The 18,252-nt window shown below is 33.0% G+C and overlaps 1 protein-coding gene across 1 annotated transcript; it reads left to right on the top strand.

The window, feature by feature from the left end:
* The first annotated feature begins 11,762 nt into the window (after positions 1-11,762).
* Positions 11,763-12,648, top strand: LOC115985789 (TMV resistance protein N-like). The gene is made up of 2 exons (XM_031108686.1): positions 11,763-11,878; positions 12,213-12,648. Exons 1-2 carry the CDS (start codon positions 11,769-11,771, stop codon positions 12,646-12,648), a joined length of 546 nt encoding a protein of 181 aa, XP_030964546.1. The 5' UTR covers positions 11,763-11,768.
* Positions 12,649-18,252: the final 5,604 nt, after the last annotated feature.

The following is an 18,252-nucleotide window of genomic DNA, read 5'->3' on the forward strand; positions in this document are numbered from 1 at the left end:
ATGGTGCCAAGAAGATCAGGGCCGACCTAAGATAGTTTGAGACCTAAGGCAGAAATTTTAAAGGAGCCTTTTACATCTAAATATCACTTGAATAATATTTATTTATTTTTCATTATATTTTTTTTATTTCAAATCAATTATTAATTCATACTTATTAATCTGACTAATTCACCCGAAGTGGACTAATGATACTTATAATATAGTTTTTATAAACTAGCATATCACCAATAAAAAAAAAAAAGTGATTCAAACATTCATTTATTATACTGTTTAAGTGACATCGATCATATTACTGTCACATTAGTTTATAAGTTTTTTGTCATAAAATTTGTATTAGCTTTAGCATTTTTTATTCACTTGATAGAGATTAGGTTGCATTTCTATTAATTCATATATATATATATATATATATACATATATATATATATATATATATTTTGTTGAGAAAATGCTAAACTTGCTATAAATTTTATTACAAAAAGCTTACAAATTGATGTGGCAATGAGGTGACACTTCAATAAAAAAATAAATGAGTATTGAATTACTTCATTTGATTAGTGACATATCAATTTATAGGACTTATGTAATAAAACTTGTAATATACTACCACAACCTTAATATTTTAGGCCTTGGGAAAAAAGGTACACCTAACTCACATATTTTCTTTAATTTAAAAAAAAAAAAAAAAATCCTTACTGCCCCCATATTTGGGGGCCTTTCCATGTTAGGGGGTCTTAGGCCATGGCCTAGGCCTAGGGCCGGCCCTAAAGAAGATGAGAAAAGAATGACACAAGATTCCTCACCTTCCCAAAATATGAACTGAAAGTGTAGACCCAGTGCCCATCCCCTGTTTTTTTCATTCACACAGCCACAATATTATATTTTTAGTCAGGTATGAACTTGCTCTACAGAAGCTAGTTCAAATTGATTTAGTAATTAGTAGCATTTTTTCTATTGGATAATTAAATTTTTGGAGAGGGCAATAAAAATGACTTACTACTCACCCCGATACACACCTCAAAATGTCAACTGAATAAACTAATATATATGAATATGAACATAACAACACCCCAAAATGTTCTATTTTAGCCTTCGTTGATGTAGAATAGAAAGTACATACCTTCTTAGAGCAGTAAGGGCACCGGAAGTCATGGTGCAAGATCAAGGGGGGTGCCAATAGAGGCAACCGAGGCGACAGTGTCGGAATTGTATGAATTTGGTACGTTGAAAGGAAATGGCATTCTGATCCAAACTCGAGGATCAAGTGTCGCCTAAATTTAGGCATATTCCTTCGTTAAGGCCCCAAAAACAGTGTTTTTGCTATTTATAGTATTATTTATTTTTCCTTAATAACTTTTAGTTTAAAATTCAAAATAAGTTTTCGTCTATTTTGGGATGACCCTTAAGGTCAATAGTTTATGATTTTGCATTTAACTCAATTTTACTATTTTTGGTAAAATTCGGTATTTTGCCATCTAATTTCGTGATTAGTGTGAATTATTGTTTCTGGGTGTTTTCCTAGCCGCTCTAGGATTTCTTTTACTATTTAAACATATTGTAGCCTCCAAGGTAATTCAGTTTTCAAATTTATTAATATACAGACTTTGTCTTTTTTTTTTTTTTTTTTTTCTAGTGGATTCTAGAACCATATCTCCTTATATTAGTAATAACAAAGAAATAAGGTTGTTTTATTGGTAAACTATGTTTTTGGTCCCTATCTTATGCGCCATATTTCAATTTGATCCATAACCTTTCAGTTGTGTCAATTTGGTCCTTAACCTTTCAATACCGTGTCAATTTAATCCTTGTTGTTATCTTTTGGATGAAAATTAATGACGTGTCTAATGACCAAAATAAAAAATTAGCTTCCATTGATGTGAGAATAAACTAAAATTTTATTTTGGTCGTTTTCCATGTTAGCAATTTTCATCCAAGATATAACAGTTGAGACTAAATTGACATGACACTAAAATGTTAGGGACTTAATTGACACCCTTGAAAAGTTAGGGATCAAATTAAAATTTAGTGTAAATGATAGGGACCAAATTTACAGTTCACCCTTATTTAATTTATATATTTAGTACTTATATATAATTATTTGGTTACTCCCATTGTGTGTGTGTTTATTTATTTATTTAAATTGGGTGCAAATTATAGTAAACCTACCTATGATTTGGCTCATTTTTACCTTACCTACCCATAGTTCAAAACTTAACACTTTGCCCACCTATGTTTAGCTCTGTTACCCACCTTTGGCTTTTCCATTAAAAAACAACTTTTACCACCAAAACATACCATAACACGAATCAAAAGGCTAGGGTTTGAATTTTTTCGAAAAATGGAAATGAACGTTACATACAAAACTCCAAACATTTACAAGTCAAATTGTTTGGAAGAGCTTAGGCTAGGAAGTTGAATTTACTGTTTGGAAGATCTCCTTGCCATAGTAGAAAATGGCATACTTGGAGATGTTGCTGAAGAAAAAGAAGTGGGAAGGAATGCTTAAAAAATTGAAAGAAACAAAGACACGAATATCTTTAAAAACACTTGAAGCTACAATTCATTTGCAGGAGCAAGTGACACAAAAGTTCAAAATATAATTGGAAAGGATGTGAACCACATAGCTATTGGTATTGAACGAAATCCATCTCCTTTCTTTGGTTCATCAATTTTTCCTTTTTCCAGTAGAGTTAATCTTGTTAATCTTTGAGTGCAAATTTGAAACTTTCAACATTTTCTACCCATTGTTCTTTTCCCAAATATCATAAACACGAAATCAAAAATCAAACAAGAAAATATAATCTCAACTTCAATTGCTTATCACATTCAAAACCCTCAAATCTCATCCTGTTGCCATTGTCCCTCTCTCTCTCTCTCTCTCTCTCTCTCTCTCTCTCTCTTGTCCACCTACAACCAATGTAATCATCATCAAAACCCACCAACACCAACGAACGCCCCACAATCCACAACCACCGCTAGCCATAAGCCACAATACCACCAAAATTAGATCAACCACCACTAGCGAACCAAAATCATATTAAACCCACAACCCAAAAGCAAAAAAAAAAAAAAAAACAAAAAAACAAAAAAAAACAAAAACCCACAAAATGGCCTGATTGGCCTCCTCAACTATAGGTGTTGCTGGGTTTTCATCTGATCAACCTCCTTATGGCCAAGTTTTCGTTGTGGTGCCAGATTGGTCTCCCTAATGCCATGGAGAGAGAAGAGATAAGAGAGAGAAAAATCAAAGATCTGAGTTTTGAGTTTGAGAGAGCGAGAGACGATGGGAGTTTGAGAGAGAGAGAGAGAGAAACAATGGGATGGGAGTTTGAGAGACAATGAGAGCTTGAGAGAGAGGATGAAGCATATGAAAATTGATACTCAGCTCTATCTATTTAGTTTCTTTACAAAATCCCCCATTTGATCTTGTTTCTTTGGATATTTTTGTTATTATTATCATTTTTTTTTAATGTTTTTGGAGGAGAGAGATATAATAAAATATAAGCAAAAAAACTTATTTACCAATGTTTTTAATAGAGGTGGATAACGGAGATCAAATAGAGTTAAACACAGGTGGGAAAAATGTTAAGTTGTAAACCACAAGTAGGTACGGTAAAAACCGGCCAAACTACAAGTAGGTTTACTGTAATTTACACTAAATCTGGTGTTGTAGTGTTGTGGTTATCTAGGTCTAGGAAGTAGAAGAAAAAGTAGTAATTAATAATTAGACACTCCCCCATAAAATATCACACCTACCCCACCTAACCCCAATAATTTAAACTTCATATTTCTCCTTTTATTCCTAAGTCTCCAAAGTTTAAACTACTTCATCTATGCTCCAGTCTTAAGTTTATCTCTCAGTTTCTCTCATTGCAGCAAAACTCAAGACAAAAAATTAGTGAGTTAAAGAAGCTAAAGGTTATCCATCTCAAGAAATAATCATGGATTACACACTCTCCCTCTTTGTAAAACACGTATCATGGTTCTAAATTTCTTTTACCTATATTTCACTTTTTTTTTGTTCAATACAATAGTATTTTGGTTTATCATCAAACATTCTTAAACTATTTTAATCACACTGGTTTTTGGTATTTTTGGTTGAATAGGGGGTTTTAGGTTTTTCATACTTTTTCTTAATTTCTAGTTTTTAATGATAACTAGATAGGGTTGGTGTCTGGTTCTCGGTTGAACCGACCGGTCCGGTCCTATTTTTAAAACGATGCATCCAACCCTATATTCCTTGTCTCTCCAAACTCAATTTGTGGAACTTGATTATGGGTTGCAGATGTGCAAACCTTTGTGACTGTTGATAGTAATTGGCAAGAGGAAAAGAATGAAAGTACAAAAAAAAAAAATTTTGAGTTTGGCTATTGCAAAATACTGCATCCTTTTGTGTGGGGGAAAGGGATTAAGATATTTCAAATGGTGGAGGGCGAAGGGGGTGGGAGGGGGAGATGAAGATGAGGAGTAACAAAGGAATGGCTAGGATTGAATTTGGAAAGAGAAGGGATTTGGGTTGGATGCATAACGGAGAGAAAACTAGATCTGTTAATTTTTCTAACGCAGACATAATTTGGATTTTTTATTGATGTGGTTGGTCTTAGTTGGGCCAAACTTGTCATATTATAGGTCATAACAATAGAGACTAAATTGATTGTAGGTTGAAAATAACAGGGACCAAATTGACTGCTATCAAAATGTAAGGACCAAATTAATTGTGACCACAAATTTAGGGTTTTCGCCTAATATTTTTAGTAGGCATTTAAAGTGTTTATGTACAACCTATAAAGCAAAATCACATTTGAATAATAAAAAAAAAATACAAAATTTAGCCACAAAATTGGTTGTAGCCTTAGGCCACAACCTTAATATCCTTTTATTGATGTGAATTTTGGCAAATCTACCATTGGATTACATCTTTTTCTTATATCCTTCATGCATGCAAAATTTCTAGAAAATTGAAGATCAATAATTACGTCATTAATAAATTGTTTATGACTATGAAAGAACTATTCATAATGTAATGCAAATTAAAAAGAAAAAAGTTTTAAAGTCAGCTCATAAATTCTGAAACAGAATCTCTATACAATTAGGCTGATGATTACAAAGTTTTGTTTAGTAGATTCATCATGATTACAGAGACAAATTAGGAATTTTACAAGATCCTTAGTAATATTATTACTATGTGAAGATTCTCCTTGCACCCCATTTATCTACATTGCAGCCACTTGATTTACTAAAATTAGTAGAGAATTATTGATTACTACTTAATTAATTTCAGTATTTTGTTTCAATTTGTTGCTGCAATAGTTTATGGGTTTTCATTTTCTGAGCATTATTTGCATTTCAGGTGGGGCGTAAGTGTAGGTTCTTCCAATGGCGTGATGATGAGATATGTGCTCATGGTAAGTTGCTTATCCCACAGCAAAGGCAGAAGATCATCACACTTGAGGCTGAGGTTGCAAGCTACAAGAAGAGGGAGAAATTTTTAGTTGTGGCTGTGGTATTGTTAGTGGTGATGTGTGTAGTTTTGTGTTTGGTTAGGTAATGTAAGTAATGTATGTAGTGTATGGTTAGGTAATGTATGTAGTGAAGGGGTGAGTAAATTGTTGCTGTGTCTGAGCACCACCTGCTATGTGCAAGCAACAACTGTTGCTGCTAGTGTGTGCTGCTGCTGCTGATGCTATGTGCTGTTGCTGCTGATGCTGTGTGCTGTTATCAATATTGTTAATAGGGTTGGCAGTTTAGATGTATGTAGGGTAGTGACTGTTATGGGAATTATTAGGGCAGTTTTAGTTTATGTTGGGCTGGCAATGTGTACAATTTTTGTATGAGATGTGTTTAGCCATGTATTACCTCCTGGTAATTTTGTGCTCCTACCAATTGTTAGCAACGTAACCCACTTCCCTATGAAATGAATACACTTTTTATTCAAGATATAAATGTAAATTCTGATTTGAATGCATCAACCTATGGATTCCACAATGTGAATGAAATGAATACACCAGTTGCAGAAAATGTATTTACCATACTATTGCTATTTCAGAAAATGAATACACTTGCTGTTTTGTAGAAAATGAATACACCAGTGTGTACTATTGCTGTTTTGTACCTGTAAATGTACTTGTTTTGCAGAAAATGTATCTACCTGTAAATGTATTAACCAGCTGGTTGTACTATTCTCAATGCAAATACATTAACTGCCTCTCATTAATGTGAGTACCAAAAGTAAAGGACATAAGATTCAATATTAAACTAAACAACACAAATTGAATAGAAATACATCTTCAACTTATCATTGACTGCTAGCAACTACAGTCACCATAATTACATAGTTCAACTACAACACTAACAACCATAGTCACCATAATTACATGGTTCAACACTATCATCACTAGAATTGCACAAAACACACTGGCATTGTTTAACTACAACACTAACACTAGTTGATACAATCACCATAATTACATAATTACATAGGGCATTGTTCCATAGTGAGGCAGATCATCATAAACTTCTCAAAACAGTAGACATAACTACACAAAATAGTTGACATAACCATACAAAATAGGTGACCCTCATCAACAAAAGGAAAAATCTACTTCTTGCTCTCTTCATTTCCTTGGACCCTGCACAGATGATTGACTTCCAGCATGTTTGATTGTTTCCATGTATCTGGATGGATTCTTAGAAGCCTTCAGAGTCTTTGATGTGAGCACCATTTTCTTTTTCTGCCTTGAGGTTGGGTTGTTGCTGTTGGAGCTGTGATGTGCACCTGACTGGTGTGGTGCATTTGGGGTGGCGCTATGCTGCTGTGTACTGGGATATGGTACAAACTAAGTGGCTGGTCTGAACTGGTATGGTGCACTTGGAGTGGATGGGCTATGCATGGCAGCCTAGGGTGGTGCAAATGATGTGGATGATGCTGTCTTGGCCTGCGATGGAGCACTTGTAGTTTTGCTGGTCTACAAACAGGGTTAGTAGTGAGTATTGAATAGCAACTATTTCACCCTAATGTCATTTTATTGCTTTATTATATGTCTTGGTTTTGTTTGCGGTGCCTGGCAGTGAAGAGTTCCCTCTAATCTCACCCTTGCAACTTCTCTTATTGTGTCCTAACTTACCACAAGTCTTACATTGCTTAGAGATGTCAGCTCTCTTACCACTTGTTGGCTCATTAGGTTCCCTTACTTTCTTCTTTTTAGGCCTGCCAGGTGGTCTTCTTTTGATAGGGGTTGAATTAGGGTCACATCACTTGGTCTCCACATATTCTGCCTATTGATTGGTGCTATGATTGGCTCTTAGCATGCTCTGTATGTAGATACATGATAACAGGGGTGAACATATTGCTCAACATCTTGTCTATTGAAAAATATGCAAGAGATTGCATGAGCACATGGTATGCTAGTTATGTTCCACTTCCTACAACTGCAGTGTGCTGTGGCTAAGTCAACAGTGAAACTTTGCAGACCATTTTTCACTTCAAACTGTGTCTACCCTGCCCAACAAGCTAACCACCTATTGGCTGCCAGCTTTTCCTTGTGCAACCTCTTCATCACCTTGGCATAAATATCTGACTCTAGCCTCACACCCTTCTCTCTGTTCTCTTGGAACCTAGTCATTAGATATAGCCTAATGCACTCAAGCTACAATCACATACAAGTACAATGAAACATTAGATATTAATTGCAACAACTGCCATAAACAGTACCAAACAATCACTATAATTAATTGTAGGTGATCATAAATATTCATACCATGCTAATTATGGGCTTAGATATGAATTTAAGAATCCTGCTGTTGAAATTCTCACACATATTGTTGAGTATAGAGTCAGTCAAGCCATCCTTACTAAACATGTGTCTGGCCCATTTTGTTGTTGAATGAGAATCCAACCACCTGTGTGCATCAGTATCAATCTCCTTTAGCTCATCCATCACCCTATCAAACTCTTGTTTGAAAGTTGCCTTGGTTGCCCTCCAAAACATATCTCTGATCAAAACACTAGGATGATCCTTCCTAAAATTGTTATAGAGGTGCCTGCAGTAAATCCTGTGTTCATACTGTGGCAAGTTGTCAATGAATGTTTGCACCAACCCCTATCACAAACAGTATCACAGGCAAGTATGTGAAGTTAGTGGACCAAAATTACAATGACTAAATACAGATTAAAACAACCAATGGAGAATAAACTACACACCTTTTGCTAGTTTGACATAAATACCCATCTCTTATTTTGGCCTATGTCTGCAAGTAACAAATTGATGAACTAGGTCCAAGAGTCCTTGGTTTTAGCCTCTACCATTGTAGATGCAAGTGGGAAATACTTTTCATTAGGATCTCTGCATACTGTAGTAATCAATTGTCCCCCTGACTTGTTTTTCAAATGGCAGGCATCCAAACCAATGAATGGCCTGCATCTAACTAGAAACCCCTTCTTACATCCCTCCAAACATATGTATAGCTTCTCAAAATAAGGCACTCCACACAGCAAGTCAGACTCAGCTGCTAAATCACCCTCATTGAAGGTATGTACCTTTATAAGTATTGTACTGGCAGAACTAAACCTCCTTAATTCCTCATAGTACTCCCATAGCTGGTTGTATTGTTGTGTATAAGCCCCATCCACATATTCTCTAACCTTATCCTTAGCCCTACTTGCTTTTCCTACACTTATGTTTATGGTATACTTCTCATGGACAGCTTCATGGATGTCTCTCAGCTTCATGTTTGGCTGTCTTTTCACCTTCTTCATCAACTTCTTCCTAATGTATGATGAAGTACACCAACGGTTCTTAAAAGTTCTAGAGCATGTATGTTCCAAATTCAATGTCCTTAGTTGATAGCTCCTCTCCCTTGGCACCTTTCCTAGATAGGCAACAAACTTGCAGTTTTCCTGGCAGACAGCTTTTACCCTTTGCAAGTCATTTTTTACAAATTTGATCCCCTATCCACCATGAATTGCATATTCTGTTATAGCTTCCTTGAATTGCTTGGGTGTTGTAAATAACATATCTTTTTCAAAAGAAATATGCTCTGCCTTAGCCACTGGCTTAAACACAGGGAACTTCTTCACTTCCTCATTTTTCTATCCCTTACCATTTTCCACATGTGTACTTCTATCATCCTCAGCATCATCATCACTGTCATACCCAAGCTCATCATCAGATGATGATTCCACCAAACTGTGCAATTCCCCACTCTTATAATCAGAGTTCATTACACTAGCACCCATTTGGCCTGGTTCAACATCATCATCATCATCATCCTTACCATCCCAACTGTCACTATTGTCTTCAACAAAGTCCCTAACACCATGGTTCAACTCTACCTCATCATCTAGCCCACTTCCCCCACCTCCACTATCACTGCCATCACTTATAATAAAAACTTGAGGTGGGTGCTCAATAATAGGTTCTTTACCTACTCTCCTTGAACCCACCTGGGAAGCAGCAACATCAGCATTAAAAGTTTGATCATTTGCATTCACCTCACTTGGCTCATCCTCATTGTTAAAAGTTTGATCATCACTATCATAAAAATTGAAAAAATCACTCCCATCATGGTCATCATCATCACTGCCATCATTATAATAACCTATAGGGCCTTGCTCCATTGCCAATGGCTGCACACCCTCACTAACATCCTTTCCTTCATCAACTAGTATAGGATCATCTATTGGGTGCTCCACATACACATGAATCTCTTCATGACCCTTCACTAATTCTGTCATGTACATGGCATCATGATCATCAACAACTAAATGGAAGTTTGCCCTTTCTTGGTCCATACCAAGCATTGTATACCACAGCCTGCTAACAGATGTGTACCCAAAGTCTCTACATATACCCTTATCTCAATCTTGGACCACTTATTAGGGTCACAATTATCAACTATATCTACTTTACCTCCCACATATATTTTAGGGTTCTCAGTAAAATAGCCACCATGATGCACGGATATACTGAATAGGTCATCCATTCTGCATGCCAAAACAACCTCAATTAAACAATGCAAGAACAATACAACACTCATTTACCAACACAACACCTAATAAAATATTTCATTTTGCATGCACACAACACAACACTCAATAAAGTATTTACCAACACAACACTAATCAAATAATTTTTCACAACACAACACTGACTTCAATGGTTTTGTCGTACTAAAATAGACATGCATAGTTATCAAATTACACAAAAAACCCTCATACAATACTGTTAGTCTTACTTAACTCTTTTCAACAGGGGCACATACGGAACACAGAGAACATAGGGAACAAATGGACCACAATCAAAAGTAAAATACAAAAGCATACAAAAAGCAAACAAAAACATTGTGGCCTTACTACCAGAACCAGCCAAAAACAAAGCAAAAGAGACTGTAGTGTAGAGTTTGCTAAGGACACCATTGCCTCTAACTATAAGCCAACCAAGCAAAAGTCTAAGAAGATCAAGTTGGTAGAGGTTGTGACTCGTGATGAGGAATTCTGAGGTAATCTAGGGATTAAAGATCAAAGATGATAAAGTAGCTGATTTCAAGTGACAAAGCTGATTTGGGGATTTTCACTGATAAAGTAGCCATGAACAGTGGGTGGTTGACACGTGAGGGACGCGTGTGTGAGTAAGTTGGGCGGGAAGGCCACATGCTAAAACAGACTGGCCACGGTGTACTTTTTATTATTTTTAAATGATTTACAGTTTTCTCCATCAGCCACATCATTAGTTGGTTGACGGTAAGGACTAAAATGTGGGGCGTTAATTGTTTTTGGAACTAAAAGTGGTAAAAAAAATGTAGGGACCAAAATAGAAAAATGTGCAAAATATAGGGACTAAAAGTGCATTTACGCCTTATTAAAATCAAGTTTCAAAATAAGGGCTTAAACCTAAATAGTTTCAAAAGAGGGACATATTGCTAAATTTTTAAAAAAATAAGGGAAAAATGCTAGAATTCCCAACCTATCTTATGTGATCTTAGGATGTGTTTCGATACTGCTTATTTTGCTGAAATTAAAAAATTATTATTGAAAGTACGATAAATAAAGGTAAAAATTGGTTGAAATAGTACAGTGGGGCCATGAATAGTGCCAAAAAGTACAGTGAAACCCATGAATAATAGCAAAAATAAGCTGAATAGTGAAATAATTTTAATTTTTCATTTCAATCCAAACGCACACTTAGCGTACGTTTGGATAGCGTTTTGCGCGTCCAACGTTGCGTGTCTAGCTATTTTTGGTGGGTTCGTATATTGTTCACAGGACTTGCAAGTATTTTTTTTTTCATAAAAATAGCTTTAAAACTAGACCCACGATCCTATTTACACATTTAAAATTTGCTACAGTATTTTCAGTTTTCAATTTTCAATTTTCAACAATAAACGATATCCAAAAAAACCATCTTATATTTTTGTTAACTTTTTGGGTCAGCCATGAGGCCTATGACATGAGCATGGGACACGCGGTGTGGGAATTGGGATAGAGACTTTAAGAGGAAAAAAAAAAAAAAAAAAAGGACGGCTATGAGCCTGCTAAAGAAAAAGGTGGAGAAGAATTCTAGAGAAATTGTTGCGTGATATTAGAGAGAAACGAGAAGAAAAGTAAGCTATCTCTCTCTCTCTCTCTCTCTCTCTCTCTCTCTCTCTTTCTTTCAATTAGGCTCTCTTTCCTTTGAATGGGTTTGGGTTTGGGTTTTGATGCTCTAATTTCCATTCATTTTACTAAAAACCAATTACTATCTGATAGGAACTGAATTCGGCCTTGTTTCAAGATGAATATCGACGATGACGACAACCTGCCTTGTTTCGAGATGAATATCGACGACTATGACCTGCCTTGTTTCAATATGAATATCGACGACTACGACGACAACCTTGTTGAGTAAGTTCTCATTTCTCACTCTTTAATTTCTTTCCTTTCACTTCCTTCCTGAAATTAAAAGATCTACATATCAAATCGTTTTCTTCTCCTAATGTTTTTCTCCAGTTTGAATTGAATTTGAATATGCTTTTTTTTTTAAACGATTTTTTTTTTTTTTGGTTTTGACATAAATTTATTTGGTAGCAATCTTAAATAAGTTGAAAAACGATTTCCTAAATTTTCTTATTTAGCTTTTTTTTGTCAAAAAAAAAAAATTAATGAAAAATAAATCATACTTCTTATGTTGATTATTTAACTTTTTTATTAATATTTACTTTCCTGGTAATAACAAAAGTTGTAGCGTTAATAGCTCTTTCGAGGAGTTGCAGATGGCATGCTTGGAAATTCCAACGAATTCCATGAGCCCTCAAAGATTGTCAACATCATCACAATCTTCTTCTTCAACACGTTGGTGGAAATACGATGTCTTTCTCAATTTTAGAACGGAGGACACGCGGAGAAGTTTTACAAACCATCTATATGATGATTTGAAAAGGAAGGGTGTTTTGACCTTTAGGGACGATGAAAAACTTGAGAGAGGAAAATCAATTTCACAAGAGCTCTTGAATGCCATAGAAGAATCCAGATTTGCTATTATCATTTTCTCAAGAAACTATGCATCTTCGACATGGTGCTTAAATGAGCTTGAAAAGATTGTTAGATCCATGAAAGAGATAGGATTGACAATTCTGCCAGTTTTTCATGACAAACTTATTTCTTTTGATATATAAAGTTATAAACGACAATAATTCTTTTACATTCAATGAAGTATATAAATAGCTATTGGAATGTATCATAAAATGCTTGATTGAAATATTAAATATAGTAGTTAAAATTCTGTTGTATTTTGGAAGTTTGTGCTTCTGTTTTATTTTCATTCTTCCCTTTTGTTGTTATTTTTATTATTTTAAATCAAAAGGATCAGAATGCAGTGCAAGTTAAAGCATGGAAAATTATGAATATACTAGTCTAGTCGCATACCCGCGCGTTGCACGCGGTAATTTTTTTAGGATGGTCTAATTAAATATTTTATTAATACTATAATTTTAGTTATTAACCATTTGATTTTCATTAGTTTTTAAGTTAACAAAAACCTTAAATAAACCTTTTTTTTTATTTTATTTTTTTTATTTTTTTACCTTTACACACACACACACACACACATAGTGAATCTTTACACATACCTTTAAAAAAACTCTATATATTTCACTTTTTTGGATGCGTAAAATTATAGACTACTACTCCATAATGATAGTGGCTAATTAATTTTTTTTTTTTTTAGTGATCTCATTTGTAACGCTTCTTACCATTATCATATATTTACTAACTGATGATTTGCATAACAAAGACGATAAATGAGAGGTAGGATTGTTCATTAGATTTTCGAAAGTAATAGTGCATGAAAATTATATATATATATATATATATATATTATAAATAAGGTTAAATGAAATGTCAAAAAATGGATTTTTAAATTTTCTAACTTTATTTCTTATTCAATTTCTACTACTATCAGAGAACATCTCTTTTTTAGTTATAATTAATATGGTTTCCATAGTTAGAATTTGATTAGTTTTAAATTTAAATTTAGTACTATGATTGTATTTAATTATTGATTGTTGATTTAATTTTTTAAGTGAATTAAACGGTTTATGTTACTACACTGTAAAGTTTTTAATGTTCTCCACACGGTAATCTCTATTTTATTTTTTACTTCTCCTAACAACCTCTTTGTTTTCCAATCAACGATTACTAATTGACGTTTGGTTTTTTTTTTTTCTTTATCTACTCTTTATTACTTTGTATTGGTTTTGTTTTTTCTATACCATCTCTCTCTCTCTCTCTCTCTCTCTCTCTCCACTGGCAACCTATCGTTTTCCAAAATTTGATGATGATTCTATGACATTAAATATGCATTATTAATTTTTTTTTTTATTTAGTGTTTCTAACTTGATTTGTTTTGTATTTCATTCTTCCTTTGATGCATTGGGTGTGAGAATGAGTGTTTCCCTATCATTACTCCACTTAATGTGGACAATTTTATTTATTTAATTTAGGCAAAATATTATATTTAAAATTTTTAAAAATAAAAAAGGAGTGGAAATATAAATAATTTAATGATATATATGGGGGATGTGGTTGAATTTAAATGTTAAATAAAATGATATGAGAAAAAAAATAAAAATAAAATATATAACAATAAACACTAACTTATCCAAATAATTCTATGTAATATAATAATAGTACATTCTTATATACTATTTTTTAATTATTTATAATGAAATATGATAATATTTAACAATCAAAGACATAAAAAATAAATAAAAAAACTTAAAACACAAAGCTAAATCCCATAAACCAAAATAGAGCTCTAAAGAATACAAAACTTTATCAGGCTAAAATAGAGATGCAAGAAAAATAAAAATAAAAATCTACCAAAAAATTGAGGTAGAAAGAGTGGGAAATAACCACTTTTCTGTGAGATAAAATTATGTAAAGAATAGAAGAGTGAATGATTTATACTAAGAGGATGATAATATAAAAAAAAAAATAAAAGAAGATAAAAGGAAAGAGGAAGAGTGATATCAAGGTAGAATTTTTGGGGAGATGAAAAGGTAAAGAGAATGAGAAAGGTTGAAGAAAGTGTAAATGTTAAAAAAAAAAAATGAGTACAATTTGATGAGCACAATTTTCTTTTATTTGAATTTAAGTAAAATATTACATTTTTTATTTTTTAAAACAAAAAGAGAGAGAAAATATAAATAATTTAATGATAAGGAGGATGTGGTTGAATTTCAATATTGAGTAAAATGGAAGAGAAGAAAAAAATAAGAAAAATTAAAAGATATAACAATAAACACTAAATTATCCAAATTATGCTATGTAATGGAATACTATTTTATTTTTATCTACTATCTTTAATTTTTTATAATGTAATCGGATAAAATTTAACAATCAAAGAGCAAAATAATAATAATAATAATAACTTAAAACACAAAACTAAATCGTATCAACATAAATTAGAGTTCTTAAAAATACAAAATTTTATCAACCTAAAGCGGAGATGCAATAAAAAATAAAAATCCACCAAAACATTGAGAGAGAGAGAGAGAGAGAGAGAGCCTTTTTGTGAGAGAAAACTATGCAAAGAATGGAAAAGAGTGACAAATTTATAGTAAGAGGGAAGGGATAAGAAGAGACAAATAAAGGAAGATGAAGAGAAGGATGAATAGCAATATTAAAGTAGAGGGTAGTGGGGAGATGAAAAGGTGAGGGAAGAAGAAAGGTTGAAGAAAATGTAAATATTTAAAAAAATAAGTGAATGTAAAAAAAAAAAAATTATAGGAAAATTGGAAATAAAAAAGAAATATATATAGATGTTAAAATCGACAAAGATGAATATGTAAAGTCAATAATCTATTTATATATATATATATATGTAAAAAAAATAGGAATAAATATTAATTATATATAGATGTTAAAACCGACAAAGATGAATATGTAAAGTCAATAATCTATATATATATATATATATATATTTGTAAAAAAAAAAGGAATAAATATTAATTATGTGGCGAATGACGTGGTGATGAGGTGGCGCAACAGGAGCTCAGCAGCTATAAATGCCACGCTTCAGCTTTTAGTAATATATTGATGATGATATGCAAAAACTAAACGTGTATGCGCATACATGGTTTGAATTTTACAATTTTATATGTAAAACCCCCTTTTCTTTCCCATTAGTTTTCTTCAACCACCAATGTCATCAGAGAAATCAAAATACAATATCTTATTACATATAACCATAGTTATTAAACCTGGACTAGATGTTAACCCGGTGTATGAGTTGGGTCATTGGTTCAACCAATGGGTCACTAGTCAAACTGCAAGGTCAAATAAAGTTTTTTCAAAATTATATATATATATATATATATATATCTCTTATAAGAGTAAGTTTGAGAAATCATAAGTTGAATATGTAAATTTAAAAAATAGACATTTACCTAAATTGAACTCGCCATTATAATTCAAAACCAATGTTTCACAAGCAATAGCATTAGAAATTCTATAAAATTCACAATCCAAATAAATGAATGTCATAAGATAGCAGCAAAGTCTTTTCTAAATAAAATCTTGTTACATATCTTAAACTTCTGTATATTAAAAAAAAAAAAAAAAAGGAGGCAAATCTCAAACTCTAATGCGCTTGCTCTCAGTCTCTCACTAGTTGGTCCAATGAGTCCATTCGTATGGATTATGATTTGGGCCTAAACTCGATGCTCCATCTTCATTGAAAACTCCAACATCAACCTCGTTATTAGATCCTCTTTTTCATTAGGCTCCTCACTCCTAGCTTCATATTGGTTACTAGGATCTCCATCATCATCTTCAACCAACTCTTCCAAGTTTAAGTTATCTACATACATTTAAACTCTTGTATAAGGCCACAAATGAAATAAAAACAAAATACAAGCACCATCATAAGTGAATTTGCAATTAATGTAACAAACTAACCAATATCATTTTGGTTGTCTTGGATCGTACAAGCTGCTAATTCATTTTGGAATGTCTCCAATTCCTCCATTGTCCAATTTGTTGGCTCATCCTGTAATACCCAATTGGTATTCTCATAAAAAACTTCAAATTTAATAGGACCATAGTTCGACGCTTGAAGTAATTTCTACACAAATTTATTATACATGTGTTAAAAGTTAGAATTTGAAAGCAATGGAAATTGGAAGGAAGCAATTTAACAATTAGAGAGTTGCATGTAAATAATAATGATTAGTACCTTTGCTGCAATCTTAGTGAATGTGTTCAAAAACAAGCCAATTGCAACCATAAGATTTAACAATTGTCCAACATTATACAACAACAACAAATTTAAACTACATCTAAAATAAAAATAATAGCTAAGAGGATTTTTTACCAAAAAAAAAAAAAAAAATCTTCTTAAATATATTTAAAAATTAATTAATTTTTTTAATTTATTTTATAGCCATCATAGGGGGTGGCTCACTAGTGTAGTAACTAAATCACTAACTACAACTTTCTAGCCGTATCATAATTGATCTACACATACAACATCAAAATTTTTTGTTTTTTGTCTCAGGTTTTTTTGCTTCAGTGATTTTGCCGTAAGGTAGATGGTTCAGTCCTATTTTGGCATCCAATTTGTAAGTTTAAGAGTATTATACAATTTTAAATATTCTCCTTGTGCTCGCTAATGTTGGACTTGGACATTTTCTCCTGAAAAATTTTTGAACTGCCAAAACTAGAGACTTATTTTCTTCTCTACATGTCATTGGTGTGATGCCACTGCCTAAGCAGTCAAGAAGCAACTCCAATTACTCACTCAACAGTATGAGCGAATTATTAATTGCTTTCTTTTCGTTTCTTTTTTTTTTTTTTTTTTTGGTTAAAGTATAATGTAAACTCAAGTTCTCACATATTTGTAGATGATGATGATGAAGATTGGCATTTCTGCAGAAGTTGGCGCTCAGGTTCTGTTTATACTTCAACTGGCTGCTAAATAAGGAGGATTTTGATAGGATGAATTTCAAATGAGTCTACTGCTATTGGATGTGCACATGCATATATTTCAGTCAGCCAGACCATGTTTTGGATTTTTTTCTCTAAATCATTGTATGTTTTAAAAAATTTGTATATCATTTCAGTCATAATGGTTTAAATTATTGAAATGACATCCGTGCATCTTGTTTGATAATGACAGTGGAGTCAGGATATATGGTTTTAGTTACAATGGTTTTCATTGGATAAATTTCAAGTGAGGCTAGTGCTATTGGATGATTTACAAGTAAGTTTCCCACATTTATCTATTGTAAGTGGCTTTGAGTTAATGTCTATGAGACAATGAGTTGTGAATTTTGGGACAAAACTTTAGAAGTTATCTGTTTTTATTAATCTAGCTATAGTATCAAATAAGCATAAATTTTATTGTTTAGTCTTGAGCATTTTCCTTGCAATTCAAAGTTGAATGTTTCAAAAAAGTTTCTTCTTTAGAATATAACCTGTTAATAGTTATGCTTGCCTTGCCATTAAACTCATATTCTACCATGCATCAGGGCTAGTTAGAAGAAGAGGCTGGCATCATGTAGGACCCAATGTCAATGCTGGGGCATGGTATCTAGGTGGGGGAGTCTAGACTGTCTAGTATGTGCCTCGTGGCCTTTGTTGTACAATTCAGAGGGAAAGATCAGATTATTGACAGGATCTACAGTACATGCATTTTACTTGTTCTTGGTCAAGTTACACTAATAGGCAAAAACAGGTTATTAGTTGAAAAAAGTCTTCATTTCGACAAAATTGACACC

The sequence above is a fragment of the Quercus lobata genome, chromosome 4 (assembly GCF_001633185.2).
Source record: "Quercus lobata isolate SW786 chromosome 4, ValleyOak3.0 Primary Assembly, whole genome shotgun sequence".
NCBI classification, from domain to species: domain Eukaryota; kingdom Viridiplantae; phylum Streptophyta; class Magnoliopsida; order Fagales; family Fagaceae; genus Quercus; species Quercus lobata.